Source organism: Poecilia formosa, unplaced genomic scaffold, assembly GCF_000485575.1.
Source record: "Poecilia formosa unplaced genomic scaffold, Poecilia_formosa-5.1.2 Scaffold74, whole genome shotgun sequence".
NCBI classification, from domain to species: Eukaryota; Metazoa; Chordata; class Actinopteri; order Cyprinodontiformes; family Poeciliidae; genus Poecilia; species Poecilia formosa.
Genome location: NW_006800013.1, coordinates 1,116,767 through 1,129,607, shown reverse-complemented (window position 1 = coordinate 1,129,607; position 12,841 = coordinate 1,116,767). Strand labels below are relative to the sequence as shown.

The 12,841-nt window shown below is 39.3% G+C and overlaps 1 protein-coding gene across 2 annotated transcripts in view; it reads left to right on the top strand.

Annotated features, from left to right (window-relative positions):
• Positions 1-12,841, top strand: part of LOC103140715 (SPRY domain-containing SOCS box protein 4) — a 28,864-nt gene that overhangs the window by 6,790 nt on the left and 9,233 nt on the right. Inside the window, exons 1-2 of one of the 2 annotated variants that reach the window (XM_016673392.1) lie at positions 4,227-4,376; positions 11,135-12,020. In XM_016673392.1, coding sequence (XP_016528878.1) covers positions 11,312-12,020 — 709 coding nt within the window. In that variant the 5' untranslated portion in view covers positions 4,227-4,376; positions 11,135-11,311. Of the gene's footprint in view, positions 1-4,226; positions 4,377-11,134; positions 12,021-12,841 lie in introns of those variants that run through there. The other variant, XM_007555975.2, reaches the window with a different exon arrangement.

The window sequence follows — 12,841 nt, the reverse complement described above, 5'->3', positions numbered from 1 at the left end:
CTGCATCACAATTGTGCACAAATTTATCATGAAATACGACATTACTTAATTACTACTTAAGCTATAAGTAGTAATTAAGTAATGTCGTATTTCATGATAAATTTGTGCACAATTGTGATGCAGAATTTTCATATTGTCTTGTCTAAGCTTCCATTGTATTAAATCAATCACAGGTCTTATTAGATCATGGCTAGTGCAAAGGAAGTTGCATTTAACTTTACTGTGGAAGAGGAAAAAGTTTGTTTAACACAATTGTTTTACTGAATGGCTTTAGGAAACATTCAGAGCCATGTTTCAGTCAAGGTGTTTCCATCCTTGGTCATGTGACTGAGGATGTTTTTATAAGGTCATTCCACATCTAGCATTAAAAATAGGGGTGTTATCATGGGACACGCAGCATGGCTCTTTATTGGGATATTTAATGACTGTTGTTTCAACCTAAACCCATTCAAAAGTGCCACTGACCACAGGAGCAATCGGTCACTAGAGACCGTGTTTGAACTGAAACACATTGGGTCTGAAACGGTTGGCTGTCTGTGCCTTCCCTGAGGCCGTCTGCTGATAAATGGTTCACTCCCACTTCCCTCTAGCCTTCATCAACAATGTCGGATCATTAAAAGCCACAGTTTTCCATATTTGCTAACCTCTGCAGTGCTTCCTCTTGGGAGCGTCTTGATACGCAATACAAAATGCTTGTGAACTAAATTGGATTTGTGCCTTAGTTACTGCAAACTAATTGTCCTGTTAATGAGAAGTAGATGATAAAATGGCAAGGACACGAAGGAGGTTTCACAAGAGATTTTCAGCAGAGGTAAACTTGTTAGAAAGGATTGCTGTGTAGTTGGGGCTTTAGGAAAAGAGATGAGTTTAAATCTAGCAGCAATCTAACCCAGTTTAGCAACTGATTCTTGCATCTGAAAAATGAAACTTTTTGAAACAAAACTTGTATTTCCAGTAAAAATATTTTTGAATGCAGATTTTTAATCTGTAAAGAACAGTACGTTGTTTCTCAACGTTTCCATAACAGTATTGTGGTTGTAGTAATGCCCATCTCTTCTTTCACCTCATGTTTTTGACATTCTGCAGTACTTTTTGAATCGCTGAAACCTGGCCTGCATTTTAGCATGGTCCAAACAAATCCAGTTTTCCTAGAACAACCACCAGTTCTTTAGTGCTTACTGCATTTATAATGCATGACCTTGTGTCAGACCATTGCCTCTGTTTGAGCTCATTAACATGTTCTGCCAAATATCATTTATTATGTTAATGGTACCATTTCCTTGGTGCTTATAAATGAAGAGGAACAAGGTGACCCATAAAATATAGTTTCATTGTGGCATCCTGATTAAACTATGCAGTTTTTATAAGGTAATAACCTGAACTTTGGTGCTGTGACCCAGATGCTGTGAATCTGATGTATGCACCGTCTAAGTATGTCAGATCTAGATGGATTAGGATGTTTAATTTTCAGTTCCTGTTTTCATAATGTTTAAACGGGAATTGAACATTGTTGTTGGTTGTCGTCGTTTGATTCAATTGATTCAATTTCAAACTAAAAATCAATCTTAAATTTGTGGTATTTATCATTTTGATGATGGAAAGTTAACCAGATATACGGAGCTACACATTTCAAGCTTTCATCCTTTTAGTTCAACTATTGAGGTACTGTAGGGGGACAAGCAACGTATTCACCAAGCCTGAAGTAAGTGCCTAAAATTGGAGTGATGTACTGGGTGCAGTGCCTTGCAGAAGTACTCACACCTGTTAAACCTAAAGCTACTTCTTTTCTTGAGCGGCTTTAAAAACCAGTTCTGCCCTGGCCTTATTAAACTTTGTTAGCAAACACTGCACAGTTCTTCCCTGTTTTTTATGCTCACTTGAGGGGTAAAACATTGACGCCAGACTGCGTTGTCACTACACGAGCAAAGGACATGGGGTAGAGTTTAAGCTTGAGCAGCATCAGGAATTCATTTGTCATCTTTTGAAGCGGAACAACCGTGATTTAGCAGCCCTAGACGCAGCAATGAGGAAGCAAGGAACATTGCAGCTCAATGTTTTGTTGGTGTGATGATGGGGAAACACCGAAACTGCAAAAGATTAGGTTAACGTAATTTGCATTTTATTCTTTATTTGGGTTTTTCTTTTCAATAAAGTTCATGTGTGGATATCTATGTCCATTTTTGACTGCAGTACCTGAATCCAAATGTTGCTCATGTTAAAAAAAAAAAAAATCCATAATGAAGACACATTTGCATCTATAAAATTTATTATTTGGCTAAGCTGAATAGTTAACATTATGTTTGCGTCTGCAATGAACTTCTAAAAGATGAGATTGAATTTCCAGATTTAAGTCTACCAAAACCATAAACTCGAGTTTATGGACATAACCCAAAAGTTCACCAAAAAGTTCTAATGACATTCACAAGGTGTGAATATGGATGTCTGCCGAAACCTTCGGTCGTTTTTTATTCCTCACAATTTCGTATTAATTGAGGTTTTGCCATAAAATACCAGAACACTTCCTTGGTTGTTATAACGTGACGATGAAAAGCAGTTCAGTTATAATTGTAATGCCTGGCAGTGAACGAAGTTTGAATTTTTTGACTGCATGAACTTTAGAAACTCATGTCAGGATGCTGTGGACCCTCTGTATAAGGGTCTGGCTTTGGCTCTAAACCAGTGTTAGAAATACCACAGTCCATATGAAAAGCTAGCACTGGCTCCTAGTTTTAACACATAGTTGCCAAAGTTATTCTTCCTGGGTAAACGGAGATGCAGAGGCTGCCTCTTATCCTTTGCTAATGGGTGTGTCTGAGGAGCAGGAAGTCATTTGGACAAATGGGTCCATTATTGGCCTTCGTCTGCCCTGGCAACAACATTCAGACAGATGGATCAAGGGATAATTTAATGTGCAATGACTGTGAAAATGACAGATTTTCTTTGAAAATTCAGTTTTGATCCCATTATTTTTCCTGCTAAAGTTTAATAACTCTCACAATGATGGCCATTATAAAGCACTTTTTATGCTAAATGAATCTGATGTTGGTGTCAATTCCAACCCCAGTTATTATTTTTTTTATTTGAGATCTTTTAACAGATCCTGTCATGATAATGCAAACTCTTATTTTTCTCTGTGACACTTAGTTTTACCTCTTACGATGTAAAACACAGTCTGCTCTTTTTGGAGTTTCTCCAACTTGAGGAAATTCTGTGAAATAAACATGTCTTCACATTTCACAAAGCTGATGGAGACATTTTAACTTTGGGTCTAGTTTTCGATCAGTCCCATGCAGAAATGCATTAATAGTTTGTAATTATTTGACTATTTATCACAGCATTCAGCAGGATTGGTGTGTATTGCATATCTTCCTAATTATAAGCAAGTGTAAGCACTTCTATAAAGAAGGTTGTGCTGTTTAGTGCCAGACTTTGCTTGCACCTAGTTAGGCTAAATCTGGGTTTATAGTTTACACACAGTTTGTGCTTGCAGCTCTGGTGTGCAGATGTGAAACCCTTTGGGTATTTATTTTTAAACGGATCAGTATCTTTAAAGAACTTTTTTCTTTGGTTTTTCTTGTTTGCCATACCAAAGTATTATTTCGACAACCCTAGTTCAGTATCTCATGTTGGACTCTTTTTAATTCTATAATTATAGGGGAAAAATAATGGCTTCTTAATGACACTGAATGTAGCATTTTGTTCTGTTGTGCTATCAAACACTGTTTATGGAACGGTGTCAATTGCTCTCACATGCCGCTGATGTCACTTCCTTTGATAGGTGCTCTCTCGCTGATTTTACTGCCTCAGAGGTGCTGGTGAGTTTTGATGGGTCGGCACTTTGTTGGACCTAATCCTGAGCAGCCCTGTGGGTTTTGTCCAGTTCAGCAAGTTGAGCTGAGCATTAATCTGCCAATCCTGGACAGCTCCGTGTGTGTCCACATGGTCTTCTCTTCTGAAGGAGCTCAGTCAGGGTATCTGTGAGAGTGGGTGGTTTTTGGACCGCTTCGGTAAGACTTTGAGCGTGCTTCACACTAAGCCCTGCCTCCCTGTGTTTTCCAGCCCCCCTCCATTTCCTCCAGCAGCTGTTTCCCTCTTAGCTGGGAACTGAAGCCAAGGATTTTTCTTTTTTTTTCTTTTTCTGTTTTTGTCCTTCCCCATACTCGCGTCACGAGCAGGAACTTGCTGTCTTCCCCACACAAACACACTCTTCTTGTCTGTCTCTGTCTTGTCCCACACGCTCCTGGCTGGTGAGCGTGTTCTGACCTCCTTTTGGATGACGCATTGAAGAGCAAGTATTCCCACTATTCTACTTGGCTGCTGTGATTACATTTGCATCGCTGTGTGGAAATCGCCTGACTTAAAGCAGTGTCTTCATGGTAAGATGCCACTTCTGTGTCTTGGCCCTTTGTGTTTCTAGCAGATCTTTAAGAAGTGACAGGTTTCAAGACGTCTCGACAGTTACGGCGTAATTGGTGTATGTCGGCTCTAAGCGTTTTCTTGTTGGACGTTAAGTCATGTGGAGGTTTTTCTTTTATTTCATGACTTTTATCTCTCCTATTTTGATCATCAGGTGACTTGCTTAGTTTCTCCTCAGCAGAACTTTTGATTGTTTTGGATTTCAGCACAATTTTTCACACACTTGTGTGTTGGTGTAGCTGGAGTTAACTGTTTTTTGTTTGGTTACACTCTTGAGATGGAAAAAAAATTTTCCCAGCCCTGGAACACCTGTAAGACCGAGTCTAAGCATCCAAGTTCTCCCTGGAGGTTTGAGGTTACAAATTATTGTAAGTCATTGTTTTTGCTCCGAGATACAATAACAAATAGAAGATTTAGATATCTGATAATGCCAAGTCTGATTTGCTACTTCATTACTCTTAGTGAAAAACAATTCCCTTTCTAAACTTAAACTTTGTATCCTTGACATCCAGTGAAAATAACATGCTACATTTAATCTGTTACACATTCTCCAAAACGTGGTTAACTGTTAGGAAAGCTTTATCTGACTCAACACATTTAGCTACAGTTTTCAGTAAACTCTATCCTTTCTCCTACTGAAGATTTAATGCGAAACAGTCCGCTAAATTGTTTAACCTCAGGATGCTTGCTCAGTTTTGATGACTTGTTGCTCAGAATATTTCAATGTGGTTCAAATGAGAAAAGTTAAGTCTTCTGCTTTATTAACTTGTGGTTTTGTTTTTGAAAACCGTAAAATGTGATAAGCTTCTCAGCAGCTGTTTTGCAGCCTTCACTCACAAAAAGCTCTCCGTGGATATGAACCTGGGCAGCATGTTGCATCAGACACAGATGGAGCTTCAGGGGACGAGACAGCCTCTTTTTCAATGTGAGCATTGTAAATGGTAAAGAACACCAAGCAGTGGAAAAACCAATGCTCAATAGGTTACCAAAATGTCCATAACGCATTCAAGTCAGACCAACCACCGAGATCGGGAATTGAGTTTAATACAGATCAGACCTTGATTTGGTCATCTGACATGTTGGCATAAAGTAGTAAAAGACAGAGGTGGGTGATGGTGATTATATATAATATAACCCTTTTTGACCTGGAGTGTTTCACTTCAGCCACCTGAACTGATTTTTGTAAATGATTCCCATTTGGGGAAAAAACAACCAGCTCTTAGTTGATTATCTCTTGATTTACAATCTTATTGCATATAAAGAATCTGGAAGTATACCTTGGTTTTTCTTTTTTTATTTGGAACTGATTTGGCTTCCCACTTTGTGTCTCCACTAATCTGTATCTGATAAACATCACCTGTCTTCGATTTGGTTTCCACAGACTCCCTCTCAGACCCGATGCTCTGCGTGAAGGCCATATACTGCAATCTGCCAAATTCATTGCATACCCATTTGAGTGCTTCACTGAGAGCTTAGTTGCAGTCAAACGGAATAAATAAGAGATGGAAAAACAGAAATTTCATTTTGCATCATCCACACCTGTGCTGCTCTCCTATTTTGAAAGTATAGCAAAGCAGTATCATGCAGTGACTGCTGCATCTGAAAACCTTAAGCATAATTTTAGCGGGGATCCCTGCAGAAGATGGTTAAAAAATATATTTTTCTGTGTCCTGCCTTTTTAAAAATATATATATATATCTAATATTTAATATACTGTTAAAAACCTGCAAAAGGGTTCTCTCTCAATTTCCATTCGTCTTTTGTCGTCTTTAAGGTTATGGGGTGATGGGGACTGTGTCCTTGGGCAAGAAGCAGGGTATGTACTGGACAGGTGGCCAGTCCAACAGGGATCAAAAAGTCAAAACTATGCTTGTATACACACCAGCTTTGAAGTAAACAGTTTAACTTTCATGCATGATTCTGCTAATTGAAACAGAACTGCAGAACCAAGGAAAAACCCCATATGTTCTCATTGAAACAGTTCAACTCCACATAGAAGGAAACTTTAAAGAATTTAAATGAAGACCTTCTTGCTGGGAGCCACAATCTGCATCACATTAAGTTTGCACCTGTAGATTTAATGGGTTCAGAAGAAACAACAGTTCCAGTTAACTATGAAGGTATTCAGACTGAAAATGCAAGTTGGGGTAGAGATGTTTGTAAATGTGGTCTGTTCGGTTTACACTGGTGACATCTGCTTTTACTTGATGGCTCCCAGTTAGTGTTGAAAGGCAACATACAGAAATTTAATAAGCTCTCACTGAGTTCATGTTCCTGTCTAGCCTCAACAATTTTACTGTTCTTACTTTAGTCATGTCTTAATTTTATTCTGTGAAACTTAAGTTTGAATACAACTAAGTTTGAGTCATTCCAAACGTAAATGACTCATTATTCCCCCAAATTTGATTTTAAGTGTAGAACGTTGTTGAGTATGTGAACCAGAGCACTCTGCGCCTCTCATGACCTTGGCTTTGCTGTCCAACTATAACTCAATGCGTTGCTACTGCATATGAACTCTTTCAGAGTTATTTTCCTGTCTGCAGTGCAATGCAGCCAGTTGTAGTGGTGCTCTCATTTCTATTAGACTGGGAATTCAGAATTTCTGAGTTCCAACTACAAATAAAATGCACCATTAGACCCCAAATCTCAGAGGAGTTGAAAAGAGAGATTCTTGGATGCAAAGCAGGAAGAGCACAAGGAGGGTAGAAAGGAGTTCAAAACATCCCTTCCATCGATCACAATGTGCAAGGATCAGCTCCCCATCTCAATCTCTCTGCCCTGCTTTCTAAACCAACCTTTGCTCGGTTGCATGATGCAACCGACCTGCATGCATGACGGCTGCATTGCCAGCAGCTGTCATGCATGACCTGTTAGTGAGGAAAATAGTTTCTTGTGTTTGGATATTAAGCTCTCAGTAGGACTCTCTTCAGCAACACTCTTCAGTCAGAGACTTCCTAAGATTTGTTGCAAGACTGACTGCTACCAGAGATCCTTCCTGCTCTCAGCATCACCATCCATGGCTTTCTAAAGATGCATGGATATGAGATGTGACTGTTTCTCTTTGGGAGCAAGTATCTTTGAATTGCAATATTTTCACTATAGGACTGATTACTCCACAAATTTGGAAATAAGTAATTGAGCATGTCGTGTCAGGGTGTGGGTGCTTGGTTAACAAATAATTTTAATTTCTAGTATTTCCAGTGGGGAAACGTTTAGCAATTACTAATTGTAAAGATCCAGGTTCCACTCTGTTAATCATCATGGTAAACTGGCAGATGTTTTAGGTTGAAGCAGCTGTATTTGTTTCGGAGCATGAACTCTGAAAACATTTCCGCTGGAGACCTGAATTTAGTCTCTTCACGTGCCACGTGGTATTTCCTCATTCCAGTTTTTTTTACTTTTCCTGTCAGGGCTTCTGCATCACCCATCCATCACCTGTCCAATCAGTGTATTTAGTGGACAAAATGTTCTAGCTTTGGGGGAATTTCACCTTCCTTTGAACACATTTGAAACAATATTCACCACCTTTGATCCCTCACAAGTTGACAGTTCAAACATGTGTAAAAAAGATTCTGGGGTCTTTTTATAATGCAGTGTACCTCGACCTGCTGCCTCAATTAGTAGCAAATATAGTTGCAACCAGGCTCTGAATGAAACCTTGTACGCATGTAGAAAAGAACTGATTAAATGAAGGCCACTGATTTAACAGACTCGGGCTCGTAAAGTAATTTGATAAAGTACAATATGTAATTATAGGCTTGAGGTTGGAGAGATGGCGGTTAAGTGAGCTTTCTAAGCCACCTACACTGATTAAACCTGGCATGGTGAACATGGTTTTTGCTAATGGGTTATAATTAAAGTAACTTATTGTTTGTATAGCATATTGTTGAACAAAGTTGTAGTATTGTTTTTTAAAATCTGCTTTAGAAGTTTTCTCCACAGATGTTGATCATATAGTCATTGCACCTGTGTGCTTATGAGATGGGACTAGGCATGAACAGAAACTGTGCTGTCCATCAAACTAGGATGATGTTGCTTTGATGGTTGGCATTCACCAGCTGGAAAGCCTTTTTTTTTTTGTTTTTTAATGTCAGCATGTCGCTGTAGATGCCATCTAGTATCCACAAAGAGTCCTCTGAGAGATGATCCACTTCTCTTCTCCAATTTTTCAACCTGTCTATGTTGTAGGGTGAAGAAAAAAAATTCATTCAAGGTTGATATTGTGCGCTTTAATTTTTCTAGATTTTCAGTTTCTGTCTTTGGCCTAGGCTCAAAGTGAACAAATGCGCATTGACACAATAAGCTGCATACTATGACTGTGCATTTTAAAGGGTACAACTCACACTTGGCCATTCAATGACCCTCTACTGTAATGATTCAAAACCACATAAGGCAAACTCTGAGTACCCATCTTAAGAATAGCTGTAAGAAAAATCTTTGACATGGTCTCCTGCAGTGTAAAGCCATTTATAGCCATGTTACAGGCTCGTTACAATTTTAAAAATGCCACGTTGGTTGTCTAATAAATGTCTTTGACATTAGTTTTTGAGGAACTGAACATATGATTTGTGTCCACCATGTTTTTATCTTCAGTAGAGGGAAATGTGGAAGTCGCTCTGTGTGTTGCAGTCCAGTCATGAGACGAGGTCCAACAAATGATCCTCAGAGATTATGTCTGAATACTCTGACTACTGTTGTCCATTTGTCATGGTGGATTTTTTTCCCTTTCCTGAATTGCTCTTCTGCTTTCACCTCTGAATTTTGAGATATAAACCTCAACCTAAATGTTTTACTGTTTCAAAGCCTACGGTATAGCCAATAAAGCTAGAAAGTGTATTACTAGGGATTGATTAGGTTTTTTTTTTTTCTAGCTTTCAAGTTTCTATTTTGGGTTGACTTTTTATTTAGACAAGTTTATGCAATTCTGGATCTTTTAGGAACTCTTAAAAAAAAAAAAAAAGTCAAATCACTGGATAAAATACTAAGTCTTTAATCTCGTCCTTTTCTGAGCATTTTAAGCAGTGGTGAAATGTCTTAACCCATTTAAATATTCTGCCATGGAGCTGTACACGGTCTTTGGGAATAGACTCAATCTTTTGAGAAAAGACTCAATCAGAGCTGCTTATTCTATATTTCCTTTCTGCTTTTTCCCCCACAGCCATGTCAAATTGAGGGTGGCGCTCAGCCCTACTTATAGCAGCATTTGCGAAAACCTTTGAGCTATGTCTGCCAAACTGGGAGACATGGGACTGCCTCAGGCAGGATATTTTTGAAATGCAAAGGGCAATGAATTTCCGTTCTACAGATTTTCCTGGTCAACAGTAAATATCCTAATATTTGCATATCTTGCAGTGTACTTTAAGCATGGTAGACAAGAATTTTATAAGTGCAATATATTTTGGTTACAGATTTTCATACGTTGAACCAAATTTAGCCCCAGGCTTTTTCAACATCTGTGACCGTAAGTAGAAATCACTCGCCATTTTAGTTTTTTTAAGCAGAAGCCATCAATAAATGTTAACTTTGAAGGATTTAAAATGATTGGGTTAATTCCAGTCACTGTACTTTCCCTGGAAGAACCATGTGGAGTTTCCTCTGAAACAGCAGGGGATTGTGAAACCTTAGAATGTTTGCAGAGCGGACAAGGCGTTCTGTTGGTGCAGCAGGTTTTAAGCAGCTTCATCCTATCCTCTGTACATTTGAAAGAAGTCGGTGGCCTTTAGTCTTTTCTTCAAGCTCAGCTTGATGTCTTTTTCTTATACAACATAAATGGCTTCACATTTGAAGTTCAGTGTAGCTGTGCAGAGGCCTTAATGTTTAGATTAATTTGAAGCAATCTGTGTACAACCTAGGAGCTGAATAGCAACCAGATATTTGCTGGTTTGAGAAGATTATATCAGCCTCGACTAAAAGTACTACTGCTTGTATATTAATTGTTGCTCATTATTTCCCTCTTCAGCAGAGAAACGATTAACAATGATGTTTGTAATATTTTTAATTTAAAGGATATTCTAATTGTTTTGTTTTGCTTTTTGAGCAATTTCAGATATCCCATAACTCGAAGAATCTTACTAAAACAAAACTAATGCCTCGGAACAGAGAGGATGTTGGCAGTGTGATCCAACAAATAAACATTAAATTAGTAGCTTCTGTTTAAGTCATTATTGCAAACAATGTTGTATCTTTTTTTTGTTTTGATTTATAGAGTAATATGTATAATACACAGTTTTACTGATTAGTCAGGTTGTCTTCTCCAGATTAGTCAGGCTGTCTTGGAGTCAGGTGCTCAACAGACATACAGCCTGACGGCTTATCGGTTGAAGTTTTAAAGTGCTGTTGCCTGAGCAAGAATGACGAGTGGCGCTCCTTCAGTTTCCACACCGTGACTGTGAAGAAATATTTCCAACAACCACATTGTTCTGTCTTGAAAACAAAAGAAGGTTAGACGAGTCAACTGAGATTGTGCAACGGGAGGTGGTGAAGGGTTGAAGCCAAGTTGGTCTGTGCTCTATACAGCCTGCGAAAACCCTAGCCACTCTGTCACATTGTCTGTCATTAAAATGACGTAAAACTGTCTGAAGGAACATTTTCATTGTAGGCTAAAAACAATGCCCCTTTAAGGGGAAACGACAAACTAAGAAAACACAGATTTTTCTGTTTGTTCTTGATTTACCAATTCAGAACAAAAAATTAGGATCATGTCTCTGTGTGTTTGCAGGGTTGTGGTCCCCTCAGGCTGACGACTGTGTGTGCCTAGCAGCATCTTTCCACACTGACCTCGCATCATTTCTGTGCGCCCATGAGGTAACGTACGGACCTACTGGCCCCTCATCACCACCCTTTGTCCATCCTTTTCCCTTCCCTCTGTCCCCTCCTCCCTTAAATCCTCTAAACCATGGGCCAGAAGATCTCTGGCAGCATCAAGTCAGTGGATGTACGTGGGGAGCCTTCGTATCGGCCAGTGCGTCGCGAACTACGGGGTCCGGATTTCTGTCGGCCCCCCAGACTGGATTTACTGCTCGACATGCCGCCAGCCACTGCTGATACACAACTTCGCCACGCCTGGAACTCTGACGACCGATCACTCAACGTCTTCGTCAAGGAGGACGACAAGCTGACTTTTCACAGGCACCCCGTGGCTCAGAGCACAGACTGCATTCGAGGGAAGGTTGGCTACACCCGTGGCCTACACGTGTGGAGGATTCACTGGCCAGCAAGACAGAGAGGCACCCATGCTGTAGTAGGGGTGGCTACTGCTGAAGCACCTTTACACTCGGTTGGTTACACGGCCCTAGTGGGCTCAGACTCGGAGTCCTGGGGGTGGGACCTTGGCCGAAACAGACTTTATCACGATGGAAAGAACAGACCTGGTAACTCTTCTGCACCCACGTACCCCAGTTTTCTGGAGCCAGATGAGTCGTTTGTTCTCCCAGACTGCCTCACAGTAATATTGGACATGGACGAAGGGACGCTAAGCTTTATGGTGGATGGACAATATCTAGGAGTGGCCTTCAGGGGCCTAAAGGGAAAGAGACTGTATCCCATCGTCAGTGCAGTCTGGGGGCACTGTGAAGTATCAATCCGCTACGTCAATGGACTAGATCGTAAGTAAAAGTGTAAACTGGATGTTTTGTTTTTTTTTATTTATTATTATTTTTTTAAATTACTGTTTTGGCTTTTTTTCTCTGTCATGGCGCCAATCTATAATTATTTATTTTAGTCACCGATCCACTTTTTTCACTTCCAATACTTGAGGTTCAGGTTTAGCCAATACGGTAAAATGATGCTGAATTAACTTAAAACGTTTTTTTTTTAAACTGACATGAATTACAAATTTATTAACTAATTCGGCACCAGTACAGCACACTTAAATCTACCAATAGTTTCGCAAGCTTGTCAAACATGTAGAAACACAACTTTAACTTGTTCAGTCAGTGCAATTATGATTTCACAACTTTAAACGTAATATAAACTGAAAATGACCAAAACAGTTGGTTGACTACCTTGGTCAAACGTATAAAACGAACTGCGACAAATTTTCTTATGATTCAGAAAGTGAAATTAGAAATTCTAGGTATGATGTAAAATAAATAACACACAATGTCACTCAGAGCAGAAAGTATAGAATTAGACTGATTAGATCTGCCTTTATGGATTGGGCACATTTTCACTAATGCCTGATCTGCATCAGGATCAATGCAGATGTTACCGGATCAGTGCGTCTCTAATTTATTTAAATTACATTTTTATTGTCACTTTTTAGCACCTTTTTTGCCTAACATATTTCAGTTTCATATATGGCTCACTATAATCACTCCACAAAAGAATGTATTAAATCACATCGCACTTGTTTTGCCAATCTTTACTCCAAATAAGAAGTCCATGGCCTTTTATCATTTATCATTTCCCATGCTTAAAGAGTTGA